This window comes from Equus caballus, chromosome 20 (genome assembly GCF_041296265.1).
Source record: "Equus caballus isolate H_3958 breed thoroughbred chromosome 20, TB-T2T, whole genome shotgun sequence".
Taxonomy (NCBI): Eukaryota; Metazoa; Chordata; class Mammalia; order Perissodactyla; family Equidae; genus Equus; species Equus caballus.
In genome coordinates this window covers 31472005-31492982 of record NC_091703.1, presented here as the reverse complement: position 1 = coordinate 31492982, position 20978 = coordinate 31472005, and the positions used below count along the sequence as shown (strand labels likewise).

The following is a 20978-nucleotide window of genomic DNA, read 5'->3' as shown; positions in this document are numbered from 1 at the left end:
TCAATCAAAAAGAACAGAATGACTGAATGGATAAATAAACAAGACCCAATGATATGCTGGCCACAAGAAACTCACTTCAGCTTCAAGGATATGCATAGGCTCAAAGTGAAGGGGTGGAAAAAGATACTTCATGCAAATGGAAACCAAAAGAGAGCAGAGGTAGCTATACTTATATCAGACAAAATAGACTTTAAGCCAAAACTGGTAACCAGACGCAAAGAAGGTCTTTATATAATGATAAAGGGGTTAATTTATCAAAAGGATGTAATAATTGTAAATATATATGTACCCAGCATCAAAGTACCTAAATATATTAAACAAATACCAACAGATCTGAACAGAGTAATAGGCAACAATACAATAATAGTAGGGGACTTCAATACCCCACTTTCAACAATGGATTGATCATCCAGAGAAAAAAATGCCAATTCTCAAATTCTTACAAAAAATTGAAGAAGAGGGAACACTCCTAAACTCATTTAATGAGGGCAGCATCACCTTGCTGTCAAAGCCAGATGAAGATACTACAAGAAAAGAAAATGACAGGCCAATATCCCTAATGAATATAGATGCAAAAATTCTCAACGATTTGAATTCTCAAACCAAATTCCATAGCACACGAAAAGAATCATACGTCATGATCAAGTGGGATTTATCCCTGTGATGCAAGGATGAGTCAACATACACAAATCAATAAATGTGATACACCACATTAATAGAATGAAAGACAAAAATCATATGATCATTTCAATAGATGCAGAAAAAGCACTTGAAAAAATTCACCATGATTTCATGATAAACACTCTCAACAAATTATGTATAGAAGGAAAATACCTCAACATATTTAAGACCATATATGACTAACGCACAGGTAAGATCCTACTCAATTGTGAAAGGTTGAAAGTTTTCCCACTAAGATCAGGAGCAAGACAAGGGCGCCCACACTAACCAAACCTATTAAACATAGTACTAGAAGTCCTAACCAGAGCAATTAGGCAAGAAAAAGAAATAAAAGGTATCTAAATTGTAAAGGAAGAAGCAAAATCATGTCTATTTGCTGATGACATGATCTTGTATATAGAAAATCCTAAAGACTTTACCAAAAAACTGTTAAACCTAATTTAGTGAAGTTTCAGGATACAAAATCAATATACGAAAATCAGTTGCATTTCTGTACACTAACAATGAATTATGTGAAAAAAAATAAAGAATATGATCCCAATTATAATAGCATCAAAAACAATAAAATACTTAGGAATAAATTTACCCAAGAAAGTGAAAGATCTATACACCAAAAACTATAAGACATTGGTGAAATAAATTTAAGAAGACCCAAATAAATGGAAAGATATCCTGTATTTATGGACCAGAGAGTTAATATTGTTAAAATTTCCATACTACCCAAAGCCATCTGTAGATTAAGTGCAATCTCTATCAAAATTCTAATAGCATTTTTCACAGAAATAGAAAAAACAATCCTAAAATTTGTATGGAGCCACAAAAGACTCCAAATAGCCAAAGCAATCTTGAGAAAAAAAACAAGCTGGAGGCATCATACTTCCTGATTTCAAACTATATTACAAAGTTATAGTAATCAAAGCAGCATGGCACTGGCATAAAAACAGACACACCAACGGAACAGAATTGAGAGCACAGAAATACACCTACCCATATTCAGTCAACCAATGTTTGGCAAGGGAGCCAAGAATACTCAATGGGGAAAGGATAGTCTGCTCTATAAATAGTGCTGGGAAAACTGAATATCCACATGCAAAAGAATGAAATTGGACCCCTATCTTACACCACTCATAAAAATTAACTCAAAATTAAGGACTTAAATATAAGACCTGAAACCATAAAACTCCTTGAAGAAAACATACTAGAAAGCTCCTCTACCTTGGCCTCAACAATGATTTTTCGAGTATGACACCAAAAGCACAAGCAGCAAAAGTGAAAATCAACAAGTGGGACTGCACCAAACTAAAACACTTCTGCACAGCAAAAGAAACAATCAACAAAATGAAAAAGCAACCTATGGAATGGGAGAAAATATTTGCAAACCATATATTGAATCAGGGATTAATATCTAAAATATATAAGGAACCCATACAACTCAATAGCAAAAAAACACAAATAATCCATTAAAAAGAAGATTTAATAGGCTGAATAAATGCTTTTCCAAAGAAGACATACAAATAGCCAAAAGGTATGTGAAAAAGTGCTTAACACCACTAATCGTTAGGGAAATGCAAATCAAAACCACAATGCAATATCATCTTATCCCTGTTAGAAAGGCCATTATCAACAAGACAACAAATGCTGGCAAGGATGTGGAGAAAAGGGAACACTCGTGCACTGTTGGTAGGAATGTAAATTGGTTCACCCACTATGGAAAACAGTATGGAGATTTCTCAAACAATGAAAAATAGAACTACCATTCAATCCAGAAGTCCAACTTCTGGATATATATCTGAAGAAGATGAAATCAGAATCTCCAAGAGATACCTGCAATCCCATGTTCATAGCAGCATTATTGACAATGGCCAAGACTTGGAAACAACCTGTGCCCATCGATGTATGAATAGATTTAAAAAAAAATGTGAGATACGTGTGTGTGTGTGTGAGAGAGAGAGAGAGAGATCACATATATATATATATGTATGTATATATATATATATATACATACATATATATATAATTCAGCCATTAAAAAAAGAAAATCCCATCACCACTCTTATTCAACATAGTACTGGAGGTTTTGACCAGAACAATTAGGCAAGAGAAAGGAATAAAAGGGATCCAAATAGGGAGTGAAGAAGTGAAACTCTCACTGTTTGCAGATGACATGATCTTATACATAGAAAACCCTAAAGAATCTATTGGAAAACTATTAGAAATAATTAACAACTACAGTAAATTTGCAGGGTACAAAATCAACTTACAAAAATCAGTTGCATTTCTGTACTCTAATAACGAACTTAAGAAAGAGAACTTAAGAATACAATTCCATTTACAATTGCAAAAAAAAAGAATAAAATACCTGAGAATAAATTTAACTAAGGAGGTGAAGGACTTATACAATGAAAACTATAAGACATTATGGAAAGAAAAAGATAATGATATAAAGAGATAGAAAGAGATTCCATGCACATGGATTGGAAGAATAAACATAATTAAAATGTCCATACTACCCAAAGCAATCTGCAGACTCAATGCAGTCCCAGTCAGAATCCCAATGACATTCTTTACAGAAATAGAGCAAAGAATCCTAAAATTCACATGGGGCAACCAAAGACCCCAAATTGCTAAAGCAATCCTCAGAAAAAAGAACAAAGCTGGAGGCATCACAATCCCTGACTTCAAAACAGCAAGGTACTGGTACAAAAACAGGCACAGAGATCAATGGAACAGAACTGAAAGCCCAGAAATAAAACCGTACATATGCAGACAGGTAATCTTCAACAAAGGTGCCAGGAACATACAATGGAGAAAAGACAGTCTCTTCAATAAATCGTATTGGGAAAACTGGGCAGCCACATGCAAAAGAATGAATGTAGATCATTCTCTCATGCCATACACAAAAATAAACTCAAAATGGATCAAAGACTCGAAGATAAGTCCTGAAACCATAAAACTCCTGGAACATAATACAAGTAGTACATTCTTTGACATTGAATTTAAAAGGATCTTTTTGAATACCATGTCTTCTCAGACAAGGGAAACAAAAGAAAAAATAAACAAGTGGGAGTTCATCAGACTAATGAGCTTCTGCAAGGCAAAAGAAACTAGGATCAAAACCAAAAGACAGCCCACCAGTTGGGAGAAAATTTTTGCAAATCATCCAATAAGGGGTTAATCTCCATAATATATAAGGAACTCACACAACTGAACAACAACAACAAAAACGCCAGATTAAAAAAATGGGCCGAGGATATGAATAAACATTTTTCCAAAGAAGATATACAGATCGCCAATAAACAGATCAACAGATGTTCAGCATCATTAATCAGGGAAATGTAAATCAAAACTACACTAAGATACCACCTTATGCCTGTTAAAATGGCTATAATCACTAAGCCTAAAAATAATAAACGTTGGAGAAGGGTGGAGAGAGAAGGGAACCCTCGTACACTGCTGGTGGGAATGCCAACTAGTGCAGCCACTACGGAAAACAGTATGGAGACTCCTCAAAAAACTAGAAATAGAACTACCATATGACCCAGCTATCCCACTACTTGGTATCTACCCAAACAACTTGAAATCAACAATCCAAAGTAACATATGTACCCGTAAGTTCATCGCAGCAATATTCACAATAGCCAAGACATGGAAGCAAACCAAGTGCCCATCAACTGATGATTAGATAAAGAAGATATGATATATATATATATATATATATATATATATATATATATATATATACACACAATGGAATACTACTCAGCCAGAATAAAAGACAAATTCATCCCATTTGCAACAACATGGAAAGACCTGGAGGGAATTATGCTTAGCGAAATAAGCCAGACTGAGAAAGACAAACACCAGATGATTTCACTCATATGTGGAATATAAACAAGCACATGGACAAAGAAAACAGTTCAGTGGTTACCAGGGGAAGTGGGGTGGGGGGTAGGCACGGGGGGTCAAGGGGAGCACCTACGTGGTGACAGACAAGAAATAATGTACAACTGAAATTTAGCAATGACGTAAACTATTATGAACTCAAATTTGAGTTTAAAAAAAGAAAAGAAAAGAAAAGAAAATCCTACCATTTGTGACAACGTGAATGGACCTTGAGGGCATTATGCTAAGTGAAATGTCAGAGAAAGACAAACACTGTATGATCTCATTTATATGTGGAATTTTAAAACATCGCACTCTTAGAATTGGAGAGTAGAATGGTGGTTGTCAGGGTCTGACGGGTGGGTGAAATGGGGAGATGTTTGCTAAAGCGTACAAACTTTCAGTTATAGGCAGAGTAAGTTCCAGAGATCTAATGTACAGTGTGGTGACTATAGTTAACAATATTGTATACTTGAAAGTTGCTATGTGAATAGATTGTTAGTATTCTCACCATAACAACAACATATGTTAAGCAAAATTACTGTGGTGAACATTTCACAATGTAAATATATATCAAATCACCATATTGTACACCTTAAACTTATACAATGTTATATGTCAATTTTATCTCAATAAAGCTAGGGGGCAAGGTCAAATGCCTTCAGAGGCTGGGCAGACAAGAGGTAACAAAGGTGGGATAAGCAGCCACCCTCTATACAGGCATTCAAATTATCATTATTTTTCAAATTGCCATGCCATTCAAACAAAACCTGTCTAAAAGTTAAATTCTGCCTCCAGGGGCCAGCAGTTTAGGATGGGTATAAACTGTAAAATATTATACACATGTTAATGCTTTAATTCAATCCCAAAGCAAACAAAGAGAAAGACTTTTTCATAACATTTCTGAAATGGAGATATAGCATTTCAGAAAGCCTTTGGGTTCCAACAGTTGCTATAATTAGGGTGATTATATAATGGATCATCCAAACTGGACACTTTTCAGAAGGAAAGGAGGTGCTATTAATTACAGAGGACAAAGGGGAAACTGAGGACTGTCCCAGGCAAACCAGAATGTATGATCCCTCTGATTATAATCATAAAATTACCCATAATCCCTGTTTGACCTAAGATTAAGATCAGATAAAAATTGATGGTATGCTTCTTGGCAGGGACAGACGTCAGATACTGGAGAGAGGGGAGGTAAGGATGGAAGGTGGGACCCACATGACAAGGGAGGGAAGGAAGATTTTCTACTCTCAACACAAGAGGGAAGGAGAAAAGGTTATGACGTAAATGTGCTGAGCTACAGAAAGGTGTGTAGGCGATGCTGGTTGATATTTTCCTAGTCAGAACAGAAGCCGCAAGGGAAAGCAATTCAGGGATCAGAGAAGCACCAAGAAGCAGGGAAAAACACAGATAGACCAAACTAAGAATGGGCATGGAGACATCAGACTATTGAAGACATACAAGGGAAAAAATCCAAAAGAGGAAAAAGTGCTACAGGTGCTGTGGGGAAGTCAAAGAACAACCAGAGTAGTGAACAACATAGAAAAACAGAGAATGACCTTCCAGACAGGAAATTCCTCGCTTCTCCCACTGTACTAGGAATCCCCTAGTGAGAGGAATGGTTCCTTCTCCTGATAACTGGAAATTCCCCAAGGTGAGTGATTACATCTTCCACATTTTCACAAAACTCTTCAAAGTGCGGAGCCAAAAAACCTGAGGTAGAGAATTACCCCCTCCCTTCCTTTCCATATGCTTTCCCCAGGCTTGGGCTCTGCATGCAAGAAATGCCTAGAGCTACACTGGTGAACTAGCTATGATGTTTCAGGAAGTGTCCCCCAGCTCCTCCACTCCCCACCTGAACCTTTGTGAGTGGACTTTGTTACCTTGATCCTTCTGATGTGCTTAACTGCCTTATCAATATATCTTTAATTAGTCCAAGGTTCAGGACAACTTACCCTATTTTATAAGCAGCATGTATCCATTCACAATATCCATTTGTTCTCAAGAGGGAGTGAGGTAGGATTGCCCATCTGTTTTCCTCTCTTTATAATACTCCCTACATTCTAATTTTTACCCTTTTCTGTTATTCATTTATTTTCTCTCTCTTTCTTTTCTTTTCCTCCCTCCCTGCTTCTCTACTTGGCGGAATCTTTGAACTCCACCTCCTCTGTTTCCTTCTCCCTTCCTGGAACCAGTGTCCACAGCAGACATCTAGACTTTCTACAGACCCGAAGCAGCCCTCTGCCCTATCATGGCCAGCCAACATTTTACCAACACACTGAAGGAGGAAGTGATTTGCCCCATCTGCATGGATATTCTGCAGGACCCTGTCACCATTGACTGCGGGCACAATTTCTGCCTCCGATGCATCACCCAGAGTGGGGACACATCAAACGACTTTCTCAACTGTCCCCTCTGCAACAAACTTGTGAGGAGGGACACGTTCAGGCCCAACTGGCTGCTGGTGAATCTGGTGGAAAAAATCCAAGCTATGGATCCCTCTGAGATGCAGCCAGGAAGGGAAGAGCTAAAATGTCAGAGACATGGGGAGAAGTTCCACTACTTCTGTGAGTACGATGGGATGTTCCTCTGTGTGGTGTGTCGTGAATCCAAGGACCACAAACTGCACAAGATAAGTTTGATAGAAGAAGCTGCCCTGAGTTATCAGGTAGGCATTTGGGGTCCCTTTCCAGTCTCTGCATCAGACCCACGAGTTCAGTGAGGACTTGAAAACTGTTACCTCTTCCCTCTGAGCTTGCACCTCATTGCCCCCATCCTTGAGTAGGCAGCTCATGGTCAGGCACAGCGGGTTCAAAGTTTTGAGTTTAGAGAACTGCTGCCTGTTGAAATCAAGGCATAAGGAAGAATGGAAAGAACACGGAATTTTGAGTCAGAAGGTTTGGGCTCAAGTTCAGACTCCTGAGTTCACTGTATGACCTTCAAGGAATCACTTTACCTCTCTGAGCCTCAGGTGTCTCACCTTTCAAATGGGGCAAATATAATGTACCTCTTAAGAGCTGTTGGATGACAAATGAGGGAGAGTTTGTGGGAGTTCTTTGATAATCCTAAAACCCCATCCAAATATTAGTCATGATTTATTAGTTATAATTTATAACAACATTCCTCTCTTATAGGTCACTTAGGTTCCAGATTTCTCCCTCCCCCATCACACCCCCGCTCCCTAGACTGACAAGGAGAGGGGGCTCTAATAATTACATCAGGAATCACCCTGGTGAGCCTCACCCCCCATCCTGAGCAATCAGGACAGTGTTATGAGGCTGGGAGAACTCCAGGCACAGCTTGCCAGAGCAACTCTCTCTCCACAGGGGCAGCTTCAATCGCAGGTTGAGGTCTTGCAGGAAAAGGAGAAGGTGATAGTACAACTGAAGGAACAAGGTGAACAGAAGATCAATGTCTTCATGGTAAGAAAAACCTCAGGTGTCGGTGTCTCTGGCCTATGAGCTTGGAAGCAGAAACATCTCTGCAAAAGCTCCTGGAACCCCTTATTACACTGACCACTCAGAAAGAGACCCCTAACCCAGAAACAGAGGGCAAGAACAGGGTGGAATATAGGAGGGGCAGACTGGGAGGGATGGGAAGCATAGTGGCATCATGGGTCGGGGCGTGTTCATGCCTTCCTCTCCACTGCAGCACTTGGCTTGCCGTGTGGTAGGAGCACCTTCCACGTCCAGCCTTGTATTATTGGAGTAGATGGGTGCTTTGGTCTCTTCCACCTGGGGGCGGGTAGTGTAAGGGAAACCAGTGCTCGTCTTAGAATTGGAAATACCAGTTTGAAGACCTAGCTCTGCCCCTCATAGTCCCTTACTAACAGAGGTTGATTCCCCAGTTAGAAAATGAAGACACTGTAAAGCCACCCAATATCTTCACCTGTTTTTTTGTGTCAAAAGAAAAATCTATGTGAAAGATTATAAACTGAAAAGCCTTCTGGAAACGTATTAGATACTTAACATCTATTAGGTAGATGTTAATTATTAGATACTTAGGCCCTCAGGGGAGGCCTGGTGGTGCAGTGGTTAAATTCACATGTTCTTCTTCTCGGCGGCCCGGGGTTCGCTGGTTCGGATCCCAGGTGCGGACATGGCACCGCTTGGCAAAAAGCCATGCTGTGGTAGGCATCCCACGTATAAAGTAGAGGAAGATGGGCACAGATGTTAGCTCAAGAGGAGGATTGGCAGTAGTTAGCTCAGGGCTAATCTTCCTCAAAAAAAAAAAGATACTTAGGTCCTCAAAGGCAAAAATGATAAATCATAAATAAATATCCTAAAACTAAAACTCAGCACATAATAAGTTCTCCTCACTTGTCCTTTCCTCTAGGTCTGCCACAGCACATTGCATTGGTATAAACTTAATAAAATTGAAAACTTGAATAAAATGGGCTAGATGGACCTTGGAGCCACCCTCTCATCTTCCGGGTGTCCATTTTCCTTGCCCCCAGGCCCAGGTGGAACTTGAAAAGCAAAGGATCATCACAGAATTCAAGCAGCTGCGTCAAGTCCTAAAGGAAGAGGAGAGTTTCCTACTGTCACGGGTACTTTGGCTGGGTCAGGAGGAAGAGAAGGGAAAGAAATTCTACATTGCTTCTGCCGAGGCGCAGCTGAACTCTTTCAGGAAGTTGATTGATTCTGTCAAGGCCATGCAGCGCTTGCCACCCAGTCAGCTGCTTCGGGTAAGAATCCCTTGGGGGCTGAGTTGCAAAAAGGCAGCAGCCCATCCCTAGTGACAGGTCAGAGCTCTGACCACCTGGCAGAATACCTGAGATTGCTCCCATCACCCTACCCTAGCCCAATGCTGTCCAATAGAAAGATAACGTGAACCAAATATTTAATTTAGAATTATATTGCAAGCCACATATGTAATTTAAAATTTTTCTAGTAGACACATTAAAAAGATAAACAGGTAAAATTAATTTTAATAAAATATTTTATTTAAGTCAATATATCAAAATATTATCATTTCAACCTGTTAACCAATGTTTAAAAAATACTAATGAAATATTTTATGATCTCTTTTTTGTTTTCTTTTTTGTACTGAGTCTGAAATCTGGTGTATATTTTATAGGTCGGCAGATCTCCATTTGGATCCTAAATTTTCAATGGTTAGAGTAAAATGCAATCCTACCAAATCAATATAGTTGTGTTTAATGGAAAAAGGATTTTACACCACTTCAATTTTTAAATTTAAGCTTGGATTACTGAAAATTCAAAAAAACTAAAAATTCAGTTCCTTATCACACTAGCCATATTTCAAGTGATCAGTAGCCATGTGTGGCTGGTGGCTACCATACTGGACGGTGCGGACCTAGCTGATGAGCAAAATAAGCTGAGATCCCTCCTGAATTCATCTCCCACTCCCACCAGTTCAGGAATCCATTTCTTTCTTTCAAGAAAGATCATGAAAGCTATTCCAGCCCTTCTTCCTGTCCTCCCTCTCCTGTCTCTGGTTTAGTCCCAGAGACAAATTTCATCTCCAAAATCTCACTCCTACTTCCCCTCAGTTCCTAGTGAGGTCTAATCATTTTCCCGCCTACTGGCATATCAGACAGTTCTTGGAGGAGCCCTTCATGGCAGGTGGGAAGAGAAAGAGGGGCGTGGAGGTGTTCTCTACCTCCTCCGCCCACACCCAGCAGGGCCTGCAGTTCCTCCTAACCTGGTGCTGAGGTTGTGCTCTTTCTCTTTCTCTTCTAGGACGTCAAAGTTGTCCTGTGCAGGTATGATGGGCCATCCCAAATGCATTTTGCCTACTGATTCATTCATCCTACAATGTTCGATACATATTCAAACACACTCAACATTCCTCCCTCACAAATTCCTGTATACTCCGTCTAACTTTGCAGTCAAATACTTAGGCTGCAGGTAGGAAAGGCCCAAACTGAGCATATCAGCAGGCAGGTTGGTTGCTGAAGAGAAGAGCTGTTTTCCTCAGGTTCCTGTTTCTTCAGCATGGATTCTCCTCTCTCCTTAACCCTCCTGCATGCCCTCTTGTTCAACTGGATGGCTCCTAGGTCCCTACCCCATCTCCCTGCCACTTCTTCCTGCCTCCTTTCTCTTCTCTCCTTCTCTCTGGCTTCATCTCCCATCTCCATTTCCATCTCTCCCCGTGGCCCAACTCACCCTGGCCCCACATCCCTAGCCCTGGCCTCCCAACTCCCAGCTCACTATCCCCCGACTTCCTCCCTCACCCCTAGGATACCATCTCCTGTCACAGCTCCTCCTCCCCTGCACCCCATCCCCTGATCTCATAATGCAGCTTAGCCATATCTTCCTAGGAGTGAAGGGTTTCGCTATCTCAGCCCATCCCCTGTTCCTCTGGCCCTGGAGAAAAAACTCAGTGAAGCACAATCAAGACATGACTCCCTCACAGAGAGCCTGAAGAGATTCAAAGGTAAGGAAAAAGCTATCTCCTTCTCCATTCATCTCCCTTTAGAAGAGTCTTCCCCCATCACCCCATGGAAACCGGATTGTAACTTCTCTACATGCCTATAATAATCACAGGCCCTCTCAAGTGCAAGGCTCTCTGCTGAGCACTTCCCATGCATCACTGTGCTTCCTTTCAGGGATTTCTTACACTCTATCTTAATCATCTGTTATTTGTCTGCCTCCCTGACTCCTGTCAGAGCCACAAAATGCCCCCTTGCCTGGTGCAGTGGCTGTCGGGAAGTTGATGCTCATTTGTCCAGTGGACCAGAGAGGAAGCAGGGTCCTGGCTTCCCAGGGCCCTCAGGCAGGAACTGTGTGATCTCCAGCAAGTGACTGTTACTGCTCTGGTGCACACTGGAGCTCTGTCTAGTCCTGACTACAGAAGAAGAGAACATAGATTCAAAGTCAGTGACATTCTGGGGAAGTCCCTCTTCCAGACTTACAGGGAAACAGAAATCAGTAAGAACAGAAGTGGATGACTTAGGATGTTCAGTCAGAGATCTTTCAAAAACTCATCTGGGTTTGCAACTAGTAAGAAGGTTCGGTATTTGTAAGGACTCCCTTCACTGGGAGGGCTGTGCTTGTCTAGGCCAGGAGTAAAGACAACTGGATGGAGTTTTCTTCCTAGAAATATCACAAGACCCACCCACCCACCCACGCACACATACACATACCTGCCATGTGCCTATGAGAAAGGAGGGCCCGGGCAACGCCCCAAGGACCCCAGTCATTCAGCCAGGAATCTCTACTGGCCACACACAAACAGGGAACAGGGTTTGGTTTTGTTCTTAGTTCTGTTGTTTGAGCTTTTCTTTCCTCCAGTAACTGTTCTGCTTTGTCCAGTTCTCCCATCCCACTGGGTGTAATCTCACGCAATCCAGCAACTTTATGGTCACTTCAGGTTTAAAATACTTTGGTTCCAGTTTAGAATTGCAATGAAGGGCCCCCTGCCCCATCCACTTCAGCACATATTTGGGAGTGGGGGAGGGGCTTCAAGGGCACAGCTTAGGGTGGAGCTGGGTATGGTCTGTTTTGTCTTCCCCCTACACACAAACATGGTCCCTCAACTGCCACTCAGCCCTATTAAAGCCCAGATGGAGGGGGTGCTGGAGAGTCTGCTCACGACACTCATCCAATCTCCATAGTCCCCTAGTCTGAGGGTTGTTGCTCCCTGTGGGGGACGACTGGGTCTGGGAACCCAGGGGTGGAGGTGGCAGTGGCTGGATCCTGAAGGGCCTTGTAGGCAACGTGTTCTCAGCAATGTTTCCTCTGCTCTGGCTCTAGGTAGATGGACCCCTCATAAGAGGGTCCTTGAGAGTTCTCCATGGCCAGACTGGTGGCTCTCAGGGGAGCTCTCAAAGAGTGCTTCTCCCTCCACCTATCCCCAGGACCGTTCTGTGCTCTCCTGGAGTAGTCGGGGACTACAAGGGGGAAGAGGCCCAGAGGAAGCCCCCCACCCAGAGGCCCCACCTTATAGCTTAATAGTCCAAATTCAGGTGTGCTGTCAGTGAAGAATACACATCGAGTTTCACAAGGCTTAGTATGAAAACAGAATGTAAAATATAGCAATAGTTTCTTATACTATATGTTGAAATAACGATATATAATTAAAATTAATTTTACTTTCTTTTTACTTTAGTTGTTAATGTGACAACTAGAAAACTTAAAATGATATTTGTGGCTCACATTATATTTCTACTGGACAGTGCTGTGCTAGATAGACACCTCAGGGAAGCAGAAAGAGCATCTCTCAGTATTTTATACCTTCTTTGTCCATGATGAATATGAGAGACAAAACCAGCTTCCACTTCTCCAAGGCATTTCAAATCAGTGCCCTGCTGTGCAGTCCTGGGTTCCTTGTTCAGCCTTTCTGGACTCTCTCCATCTCATTCCGTTCTCTCCCCACAGACAACTTCCAGGCTGATATGAAGAGAGATAAAAACAGATTTTTCAAAGGCATGAAGGAAAACTACAGAAAGAGCTGTAAGTAGAGACTGATGGTTACTTCTGCCATTTGGGGAAAGTGAGGAAAGCAAAGGGGAAGCATTCTGTCTCGATGACTACAGGAAAGCCAAATATGGTGAATACCCATCCCTCAGCTGATGGAGAAGAACAGGCATATGGATATGTTTTATTATTTTCAACTCAGGTAACTCGCAAAACAGTGACTGACCTCAAAACTTAGAGGTATCAAAAGTAATAGCAATTGTAAATTTATTTCTTCATTTCTCAGAGGAAGAGAGGAAAAGGTGGGGCAAAGAGGAGGCAAAGGGAGCTCAGGCTCCGTAGCATTAGCTGCCCTCCGCCGTATGTCAGGTTTCTGGGTAAACTCCTCTGGGTGTGAGGTGAGGACAGCTCAGGGGATGGAGACCCACGGTAACAACAGCCTGTGCCAAAGTCATCAGAGATGGTTCTGCCACCTGAGATAGTAACATTACCAAGTATCATTTCTTAAAGAGCCACTGTGTGCTAAGCACCCCACATCTGATAGTTCAAAATCCCAAAACTATCCTTCAACGTGGGTGTCATTATGTGCACTTTACAGATAAGTGAGTTCCCTGCAAATACAGGGAGGGGAGGTAAGTCACGCGACTACGAAGTGGAAGAGACAGAATTAGAACTCACTTTGCAAAAGCCAGAAACTACATGTTGCATTCCAAAGCCAGAGAGCAGAATTTAGGGATTCTATCCCACCAGCGTTTCTCCAGGAGAGGAGTTCCTGGCATTTGTAGAGGACAAGTCTCTGTTGTGCTCCCTGCCTTGTGCCGGGTGGAATGTTTCACATCCCAGGCACCAGGAAACTCTATAGGCCAGAAGCCCCCTCCTGCTGTCATCGAGACAATCCAAAAATTTCCAGATTTCCCCAGGGTGGGAGAGGTCCTCACTGAGAACCTCCTACTGTTATTCTTTTTGTTTGCTGGCAGGGTGCCTGCTTTTGTTTTTAATTTGCAGCTTCTGGTGATCAAGACCAAAACTGGTTTTCTCTCCCTGATTCCTAGGGTCTTCATTTCATTCTCTGATGGAGAAACACACCCTTAAAACGAGCAAAACCTCGGAGCCTGAGTCACCCTCTCCAGGTAGGAGTTCTGCCTCTGAACCCCGGAGGCTTCCTGCGGTGTAGTGAGGGGACCTCAAAGCCTAGAGGGGCTCAGAATGCTCTCTTCACCCAAAGCACAGACAGGTGCGCTGACCTGACCCTGCAGGGGAAGGGAGGAGACCGGACTGCAGAGAGAGCTTCCTAACATACAAGATAGTACTCCCTGACCGCAGCTAGGTGGAAATAACCTTCTCTCAGTTCTAGCCGGTGAGGGAGGGGAATAGAACAGAGCAGAGAGAGGGATTTAGAGAGACTGAAAGAGGGATGGGGAGTTGAGAGACAGGGAGGAAGAGCTGTGGAATCTACAGTTCTTGAAGACTTCAGGTGCTAGGATGGCATGAGCAGATAGGAGCAGATATGGGGTGTGGGGACAGAAGACTTCTCATCCATCTCCTCTACTCTGTCCCAAATTATACCTCCCTCAGGCAATAATATGCCCACCTCCTGATCAACTTACTCCTATCTTGTTCAGGTGTACTTTCTTGAGTCTAACCTGTATCACTCCTGCTGTGTCTAGAGCTCAGCAGCACTTTCTGGTAATGGAGGGTTATTGCTGCTTTTCTCCCGCTGACCTCTTTTCTCCTTTCCTTCTCCCTCCAAGAGGACGGAACAACTAAACCAGCGTCACCAAATCTCCACCCCTCAACTCTATCGGAGGACTCCTTTGCTGTGAAAGCCACCCCTCCAGCATCGCTCCGGCCCCAGCCCCGGCCCCGAAGCATGGCCTCATTTCCTGAGTTTTCTCCAAACCAAGCCAGCTCTGAGAACCCGAGCAGCCCTGGCGCTGAGTGGACTGAAGGGCTCAAGGTGGCGCTGAGTGAGTAGCTGAGAGCAGTCAGGGGTCCCTGACTGAGAGGAGTCGGGCTGAAGAAGTGGAACGTGGGGAGAGGCCCGGACTACTGAGAATGGCGAGGGTGGTGATGTTAAGACTTGGAGAAAGGATGCGAGTGTTCTTGAGCAAAAAGCAGAAAAGATGATCTGGGACGCCCAGCGTCCCCGCCACACGCTTGGCTTCTCTTTATCGCTTTGGCTGTAGTGCCCCCTAGTGGATAAAGGGAGCCCCGATAGCTATCTCTTGCACTTTTTTTTTTTTTTTTTTTAACTATTTACCCAGGCGGCAGTTCTGCCAGGCGTGGCGTATAGAGACAAGTAAAGCCTGCCTGGGTCATAATCCGTCTAACCTATCCCCATGAACCTGACCACTCTCTCTCCTCTTCTCCACATTCCCACATCATCCATCTCTTCCCAACCTTCCACATCCAGCAAGGGAAATAAATAATATTCCAATAAGAGGGTGTGAGATTAGATAACAAATCAGGAGCTAGAATGAGGCTCCCATGCCTAAATCGTTAGCAGAGACTGGAACCACTGCTACTCAAGCCATTGTAGAGGGTGGATCGGGGCGCTTCTAACCTTGATAAACAACGACTCGACGTCCAAATCCAGTTAGAAGTGTGCGTACGTGGTGGGGTGGGAGCTGACTCTTCCTCCTTCTATATTCCAACCCTTCATTCATCCCTATCTTTGAGGGGCTCTACTTTATAAAATTACTCGAGCTCAGAAAGTCTGAGCCTCAACATCTCTTATGTTAGTCCCAAAGCGTTTTTTAGGTATGAGATTCAAGGACCACAGGAAACGGGGAAGGAAGAGAAGATAGTCTCAGCTTTGGGTGTTGAAATTACACGCCCCTACCACCAGCGGGGAGCTCCCGCTCCGCACCCACAGAGCAGCATATGTGAAATTTAGGGATTAACTTCAAGGAGGAGGAGGAGGCTTGGACTTCTCTGGGGATAAGGAGGGTTCTGACTAGGAAGAGAAAGCCTCCATTGGCGGCATCCAGGGGGAGCTCAGGGGTAGGCGGCTGGACGACTTGAACCGGGGCTGCGCCTCCTTCTCCTCCTCATCTTCCCACAGCCCCCGTGACCCTGGATGCGGCCTCGGCCCACCCAAACCTCGTCATTTCCCAGGATCTGAAGACAGTGACCCTGGACTTCATTCCTCAGGACAGCTCGGCCGAGCCCGAGGACCCCGCGCGCTTTTTCCCGTTCTGCTGCGTTCTGGGCTCGCCCGGCGTGTCCTCCGGGTGCCAGGCCTGGGAGGCGGAGCTCCGAGGACCCGAGGGCGGGGCCTGCCTGGTAGGCGTGGCCTCGGGGCTAGTGCCGCGGAGAGGCTTCCTGGTGGTGGAGCCCTTGACCGGCTTTTGGGCGCTGCGCATCGCGGGCTCCGAGTGCCAGGCGCTCACCGAGAGCGGCACCCGGGAGAATCTCCCGGTTCGTCCGAGGAAAGTGGGCGTCCACGTGGATCACGAGTGTGGGGAGGTCGTCTTCTACGACGCCACCACAAGCAACTACATCTACACCTTCCACACCTCCTTCCCGGGGCAGATCTTCCCCTTTTTCCGGCTCCTGTTTCCCGGCACCCAGATCATCCTGAGTCCCTAGAGTTCTTCCTTTACCTTTCTCTCCAACTCCTCCCCGATACCCCCTCACTTTGGGATGTCCTGCAGCTGGTAAGGTTGAAGCTAGGCTTCCAGGAGCACTTTAGGAAAGTTATACTCTTCGGCCTTCCTGGTCCAGTCCTGATGTCTCTGACCTCGCTTTAAATTTTCCGTCTTTCTCTCAGTCCCTCTCTCCCCAGTATGCCTAGGTCGAAAGAAAGCCTCACATACGTGAAAAGACTCTGCACAAGGCTATTCATTGCAGCACTGTTTGTAATAGGACTAAACTGAAAACAACCCAAATGTAAACCAACAGGCGATGGTGAAAACGATGCAATGAGAAAGCAGCATCCAGCTGCATCCTGGTTGAGACGCAGATACAGGAGACGACAACTGACCCCGGGCTGCCCCTTTCTTCTCCTCCACTTTGTTTTCCAAAGCCTCCGTGATCCTAGATGTGGCCTTGGCCCATCTGGACCTCTTCCTTTCTGGGGACCTGAAAAATGTTATGCTGGACATTGTCTCTCCTGGAGACTCAGCCAGGCCCACCCTGGTGCCTTCAATCCATTTTGCAAATAAGGGCTATCTATGTATTATTATAGGATAACTCTCCCCAGGATATATCCATGAGTGAAAAAAAAAACAAGGTGAGGAACAGTGCACATTGTATGCCACATTTTACCTAAGAAAAGGGGAATATAAATATACATATTTGTTTGCTTGTATTTATTTTTTTAAATGGAAGGATAAACCGAAACCTAACAGAAACAGTTACCTATGGGTGAAAAGGAAACTCAGGTGGAAGGGATAGAAATTAGTTTTTTCTGAATGTACCTTGTTTTGTACATTTGGAGCCAGGTAAATGTTAAACATCATTATAAGACAAAATTAAATTAAAACAAGACAAAATGAACCTAGGGCCAGCCCGGTGGCTCAGTGGTTAAGTTTGCATGTTCTGCTTGGACAGCCAGGTTCCCCAGTTCGGATCCTGGGTGCAGACCTACACACTACTTGTCCAGACATGATATGGCAGGCATCCCACATATAAAGTAGAGGAAGATGGGTGTGGATGTTAGCTCAGGGCCAGTCTTCCTCAGCAAAAAGAGGAGGATTGGTGGCAGATATTAGCTCAGGGCTAATCTTCCCCCCCCCCCCAAAAAAAATATATATATAAACAAAATAAACCTAACTCTGCATGTAGTTGATAGCTTAAACACCCAGAGGAGAGTTATTTTATGTGACTTTCAAATGCCATAATTTGACTGTATATCCTTGGTGGGATAAATACTAATGACAAAAAGAATTGCAAATAAAACTTAAATTTTTCAGTTATCATCTTGGTAATAATAATACTAATGTTGTTACTGAATCTATTATATATGTGTGTGCCTATACATGTATGTAGGGTAAAGTAAATAAGTAATTATGTTACTCTCACTAGAAACCAGCCTAAAATAAAAGATTAGATTTTCTCTTATGAATATGACATAAAAGAAGAGAAATAAAAGCATAGTATTTCCAAATTTGAATTAGAAAAACAGTATAAACTCATGACGTGTTTTTTCTTAAAAATAATAAAATGTATTTCTTAGTTCTGTTCACAAAGAAGACCTAATAATAATGGCTTATCTGGATGCACTGAGTGGGCAAGGCTTCCACCCAGAGGGTGGTCTCTAAATATTATTTCCCACTGAAAGGAAAATGGCTCCTTGGAGAACTGGCTTATTCTAGGTCTGGGAGAAGAAACACATAAGATGACTCTGGAACATCTTGTCACACCAGATTGAGAGAAAGCTCCTGGAGTTACTCAAAAATGACTCAAGAGCTGGGACCAGCCCCGTGGCCGAGTAGTTAAGTTCCTGTGCTCCACTTCAGCGGTGCAGGATTTCGCCGGTTCAGATCCTGGGTGCCGACCCAGTACCACACATCAAGCCATGCTGAGGTGGTGTCCCACATAGCAGAACTAGAAAGACCTACAACTAGAATATACAGCTATGTACTGGGGGGCTTTGGGGAGAAGAATGAAAAAAAAGTTGAGTGAATGAATTCACATAAAAAACAGTTACTCAAGAGCCAACTTGAAGGGTCAAAGATGGGATACTTAGCATCAATAAGGATAATAACTGCAATTGACTGAAACACATCAAATATGTAAAAATTCCATCAGTTCATTATAATAATTAAAAACTAAACTCATTGGTCATTGTTAGAGGATGCTTGGAACCCACTCAACTTTCTGAAAACTGGTAAATAAAGAGAAAGACTCAGTATTTATGCTACCATTCTGTACAAACATATCTAGGATAACCGAATGGTTGAGGGACAGTTCTTTATTACAAACTCCAGGTAATGAATGAAGAAAGGATGAAAGAATATCACTTTTTTGTAATACCTAATGAAATAATGAACTTAGGCAATAATCAGCAGCTGCTAGAAATATTATGCGAACAGCTGACGGGGAATCTTATAATGATGGATCAAGCTGACACCACCTGAACCCACTGATCAATCCTAACATCGTAAAAAGAGAGGCAATCCAACATTATGCGCCTCCCAGTGTAATGCAACAGGAAGTAACAACTTCATGGATACTTGCCAAAAATAATGAACCTGAAACCCATCAGGGTTCTGGATCTATCAGAATCACTTTAACAACACAGCACTCAGCAAACCCCAGTTTTGGAAAATTCACAGGACAAAGGATCAGTTTTCTTCATCAGATAAGTTGCCAGAAAAAAAAGGGAGAAAGGGAACCTATAGATTAAAAGAGACAGTTCAACCAAATGCATTGGTGGATTAGTTTGCATCCTGGTTTGAACAAATTAATTGTAATCTTACTTTTTAAAGTATGAGACAGAAATTTGAACATTGATTTTACATTTATACTAAAGAATTGCACATTTTTAAGATGTGGTCATTGTACTTTTTTAAAGGGAGTTTTTGGCATACTGAAGTTTTTACCAATGAAATATGATGTCTGGGATTTGCTTACAAATAACAGTGGGAAAAGGGGGAGGATAGGTGGGATGTAATTGATGAAACAAAATTGATCATGAGTTGATCACTGTTGAAGGAGGTGATGGGTGCACAAGAGTTCATTGTGTTATTTTCTCTCTGTATGTTTGAAATTCTGCGTAATAAAAAAGTTGACACTTTAAAAATAATTTTAAAGACATGATCTAAGTGTGGCCTCCCACAGGCAATATTTGGGAGTGAATCTGACTCACAACCCAGACATCCTTTCAAAGATTTTGATTCTCATCAAAGATCGGTTTAGTCTGGAGTGGCGGTGGATATAGTTTCCCTCTCAAAGACAAAACCGCCTGCCTTTTCTACTTCCTCATGTTCAGAAAACAAAATCAATCTCAGGACCAGAGGCATCCTGCTCTCCAACCCTCCCTACTACCAACCACAACAAAAATCTTGATCGTTTATAGTTTTGCCATGTGAGGGATTAAAGTTAAACTGAGAGGAGGAGGACTGCCCCTGTTTCCAGAGTGATCCCGAAAAAGTAAAAGGGGCGAGGGGCTTGGAAACACAGAGCCAACAGGATGACAAGATGACCTACGCAGAGAAGACCCAGGATTGGCGCCAGAGTTCAAGATTAACATGTGTTCCTTCCTCTTTGACTCCTTTCAACCGGGCAGGGGGTGGAGTAGGCGGATCGGGGCGGGCTTCCCGGGCATTTACAGCCTCCTGTTGCAGCTGGAAGGTGGCGGGATTACAGGAGGCGTGAGGAGTCGCCAGAAGACCGCCAGTCTGCTGCGCGCGTCTCCGCAGCGGGAGGGCGGGTCCGGGTGTCCGGCCCGGGCTGAGCCAACGCCCCCAGCGCAGATTCCAGGGGAGCGCAGTCAGCCCCGGCCAGGCTCCCCCGTCCAGTTCCCCTGGTCGCAGGCGAGGCACCGCCGATTTCATAAGCAGCCCTCACTTGCCTGTTAGGTGACGGCTGGGGACATGAGGGTTTGGACCTGAAAGCAACACCCCTCCAGATGTTCATTCAGAATCACCCCCATCAGTCCAAATTCCCTGTTTCGGGCGCTCAAATCCCTAGTCAGTGACATCACACACTGTAACTTGTTATTTTCCTTCAATTGTATGCAGATTTAGCTTCCTGACTAGAAAGGGAGATCTTCTTGGGCTGGATTATGCTGATTTCAAACTTTCTTTCTCCCACCCCTAATTTGACACTTAGCATGGACCCTATAATGGAGTAGTTGATAATAAATCTTTACTAAACTGAAACCATCCCCTAATTCCTCTTTCCTACAAAAGACTGATGTCTTGGCAATCCCACTCAATTTTTGTGGACCAGCTTCACCTCACCTCCTCCAGGATGGCTTCCCCAGGCCGGGTTCCTGGCTCTTCTTGTAGGAAATGTGCACACTCCCAACGCCATTACAGCCAGCTCCATCACAACACTGACCCCAGCAGATGGTGA

At 43.4% G+C, this 20978-nt stretch overlaps 1 protein-coding gene across 1 annotated transcript; it reads left to right on the top strand.

The window, feature by feature from the left end:
* The first annotated feature begins 6820 nt into the window (after positions 1–6820).
* TRIM31 (tripartite motif containing 31) lies at positions 6821–17890 on the top strand. The gene is made up of 9 exons (XM_070244354.1): positions 6821–7237; positions 7896–7991; positions 9026–9256; positions 10275–10297; positions 10856–10971; positions 12915–12989; positions 14006–14083; positions 14705–14920; positions 16018–17890. Exons 1-9 carry the CDS (start codon positions 6821–6823, stop codon positions 16542–16544), a joined length of 1779 nt encoding a protein of 592 aa, XP_070100455.1. The 3' UTR covers positions 16545–17890.
* The last annotated feature ends 3088 nt before the right edge of the window (positions 17891–20978 follow it).

Coding starts and splice junctions, on each gene's coding strand:
- TRIM31 (XM_070244354.1), top strand. CDS start 6,821: ATGGCCAGCCAACATTTTACCAACACACTGAAGGAGGAAGTGATTTGC. Junction 10,298..10,855: donor GTCAAAGTTGTCCTGTGCAG/GTATGATGGGCC, acceptor ATATCTTCCTAG/GAGTGAAGGGTTTCGCTATC. Junction 10,972..12,914: donor GAGCCTGAAGAGATTCAAAG/GTAAGGAAAAAG, acceptor CTCTCCCCACAG/ACAACTTCCAGGCTGATATG.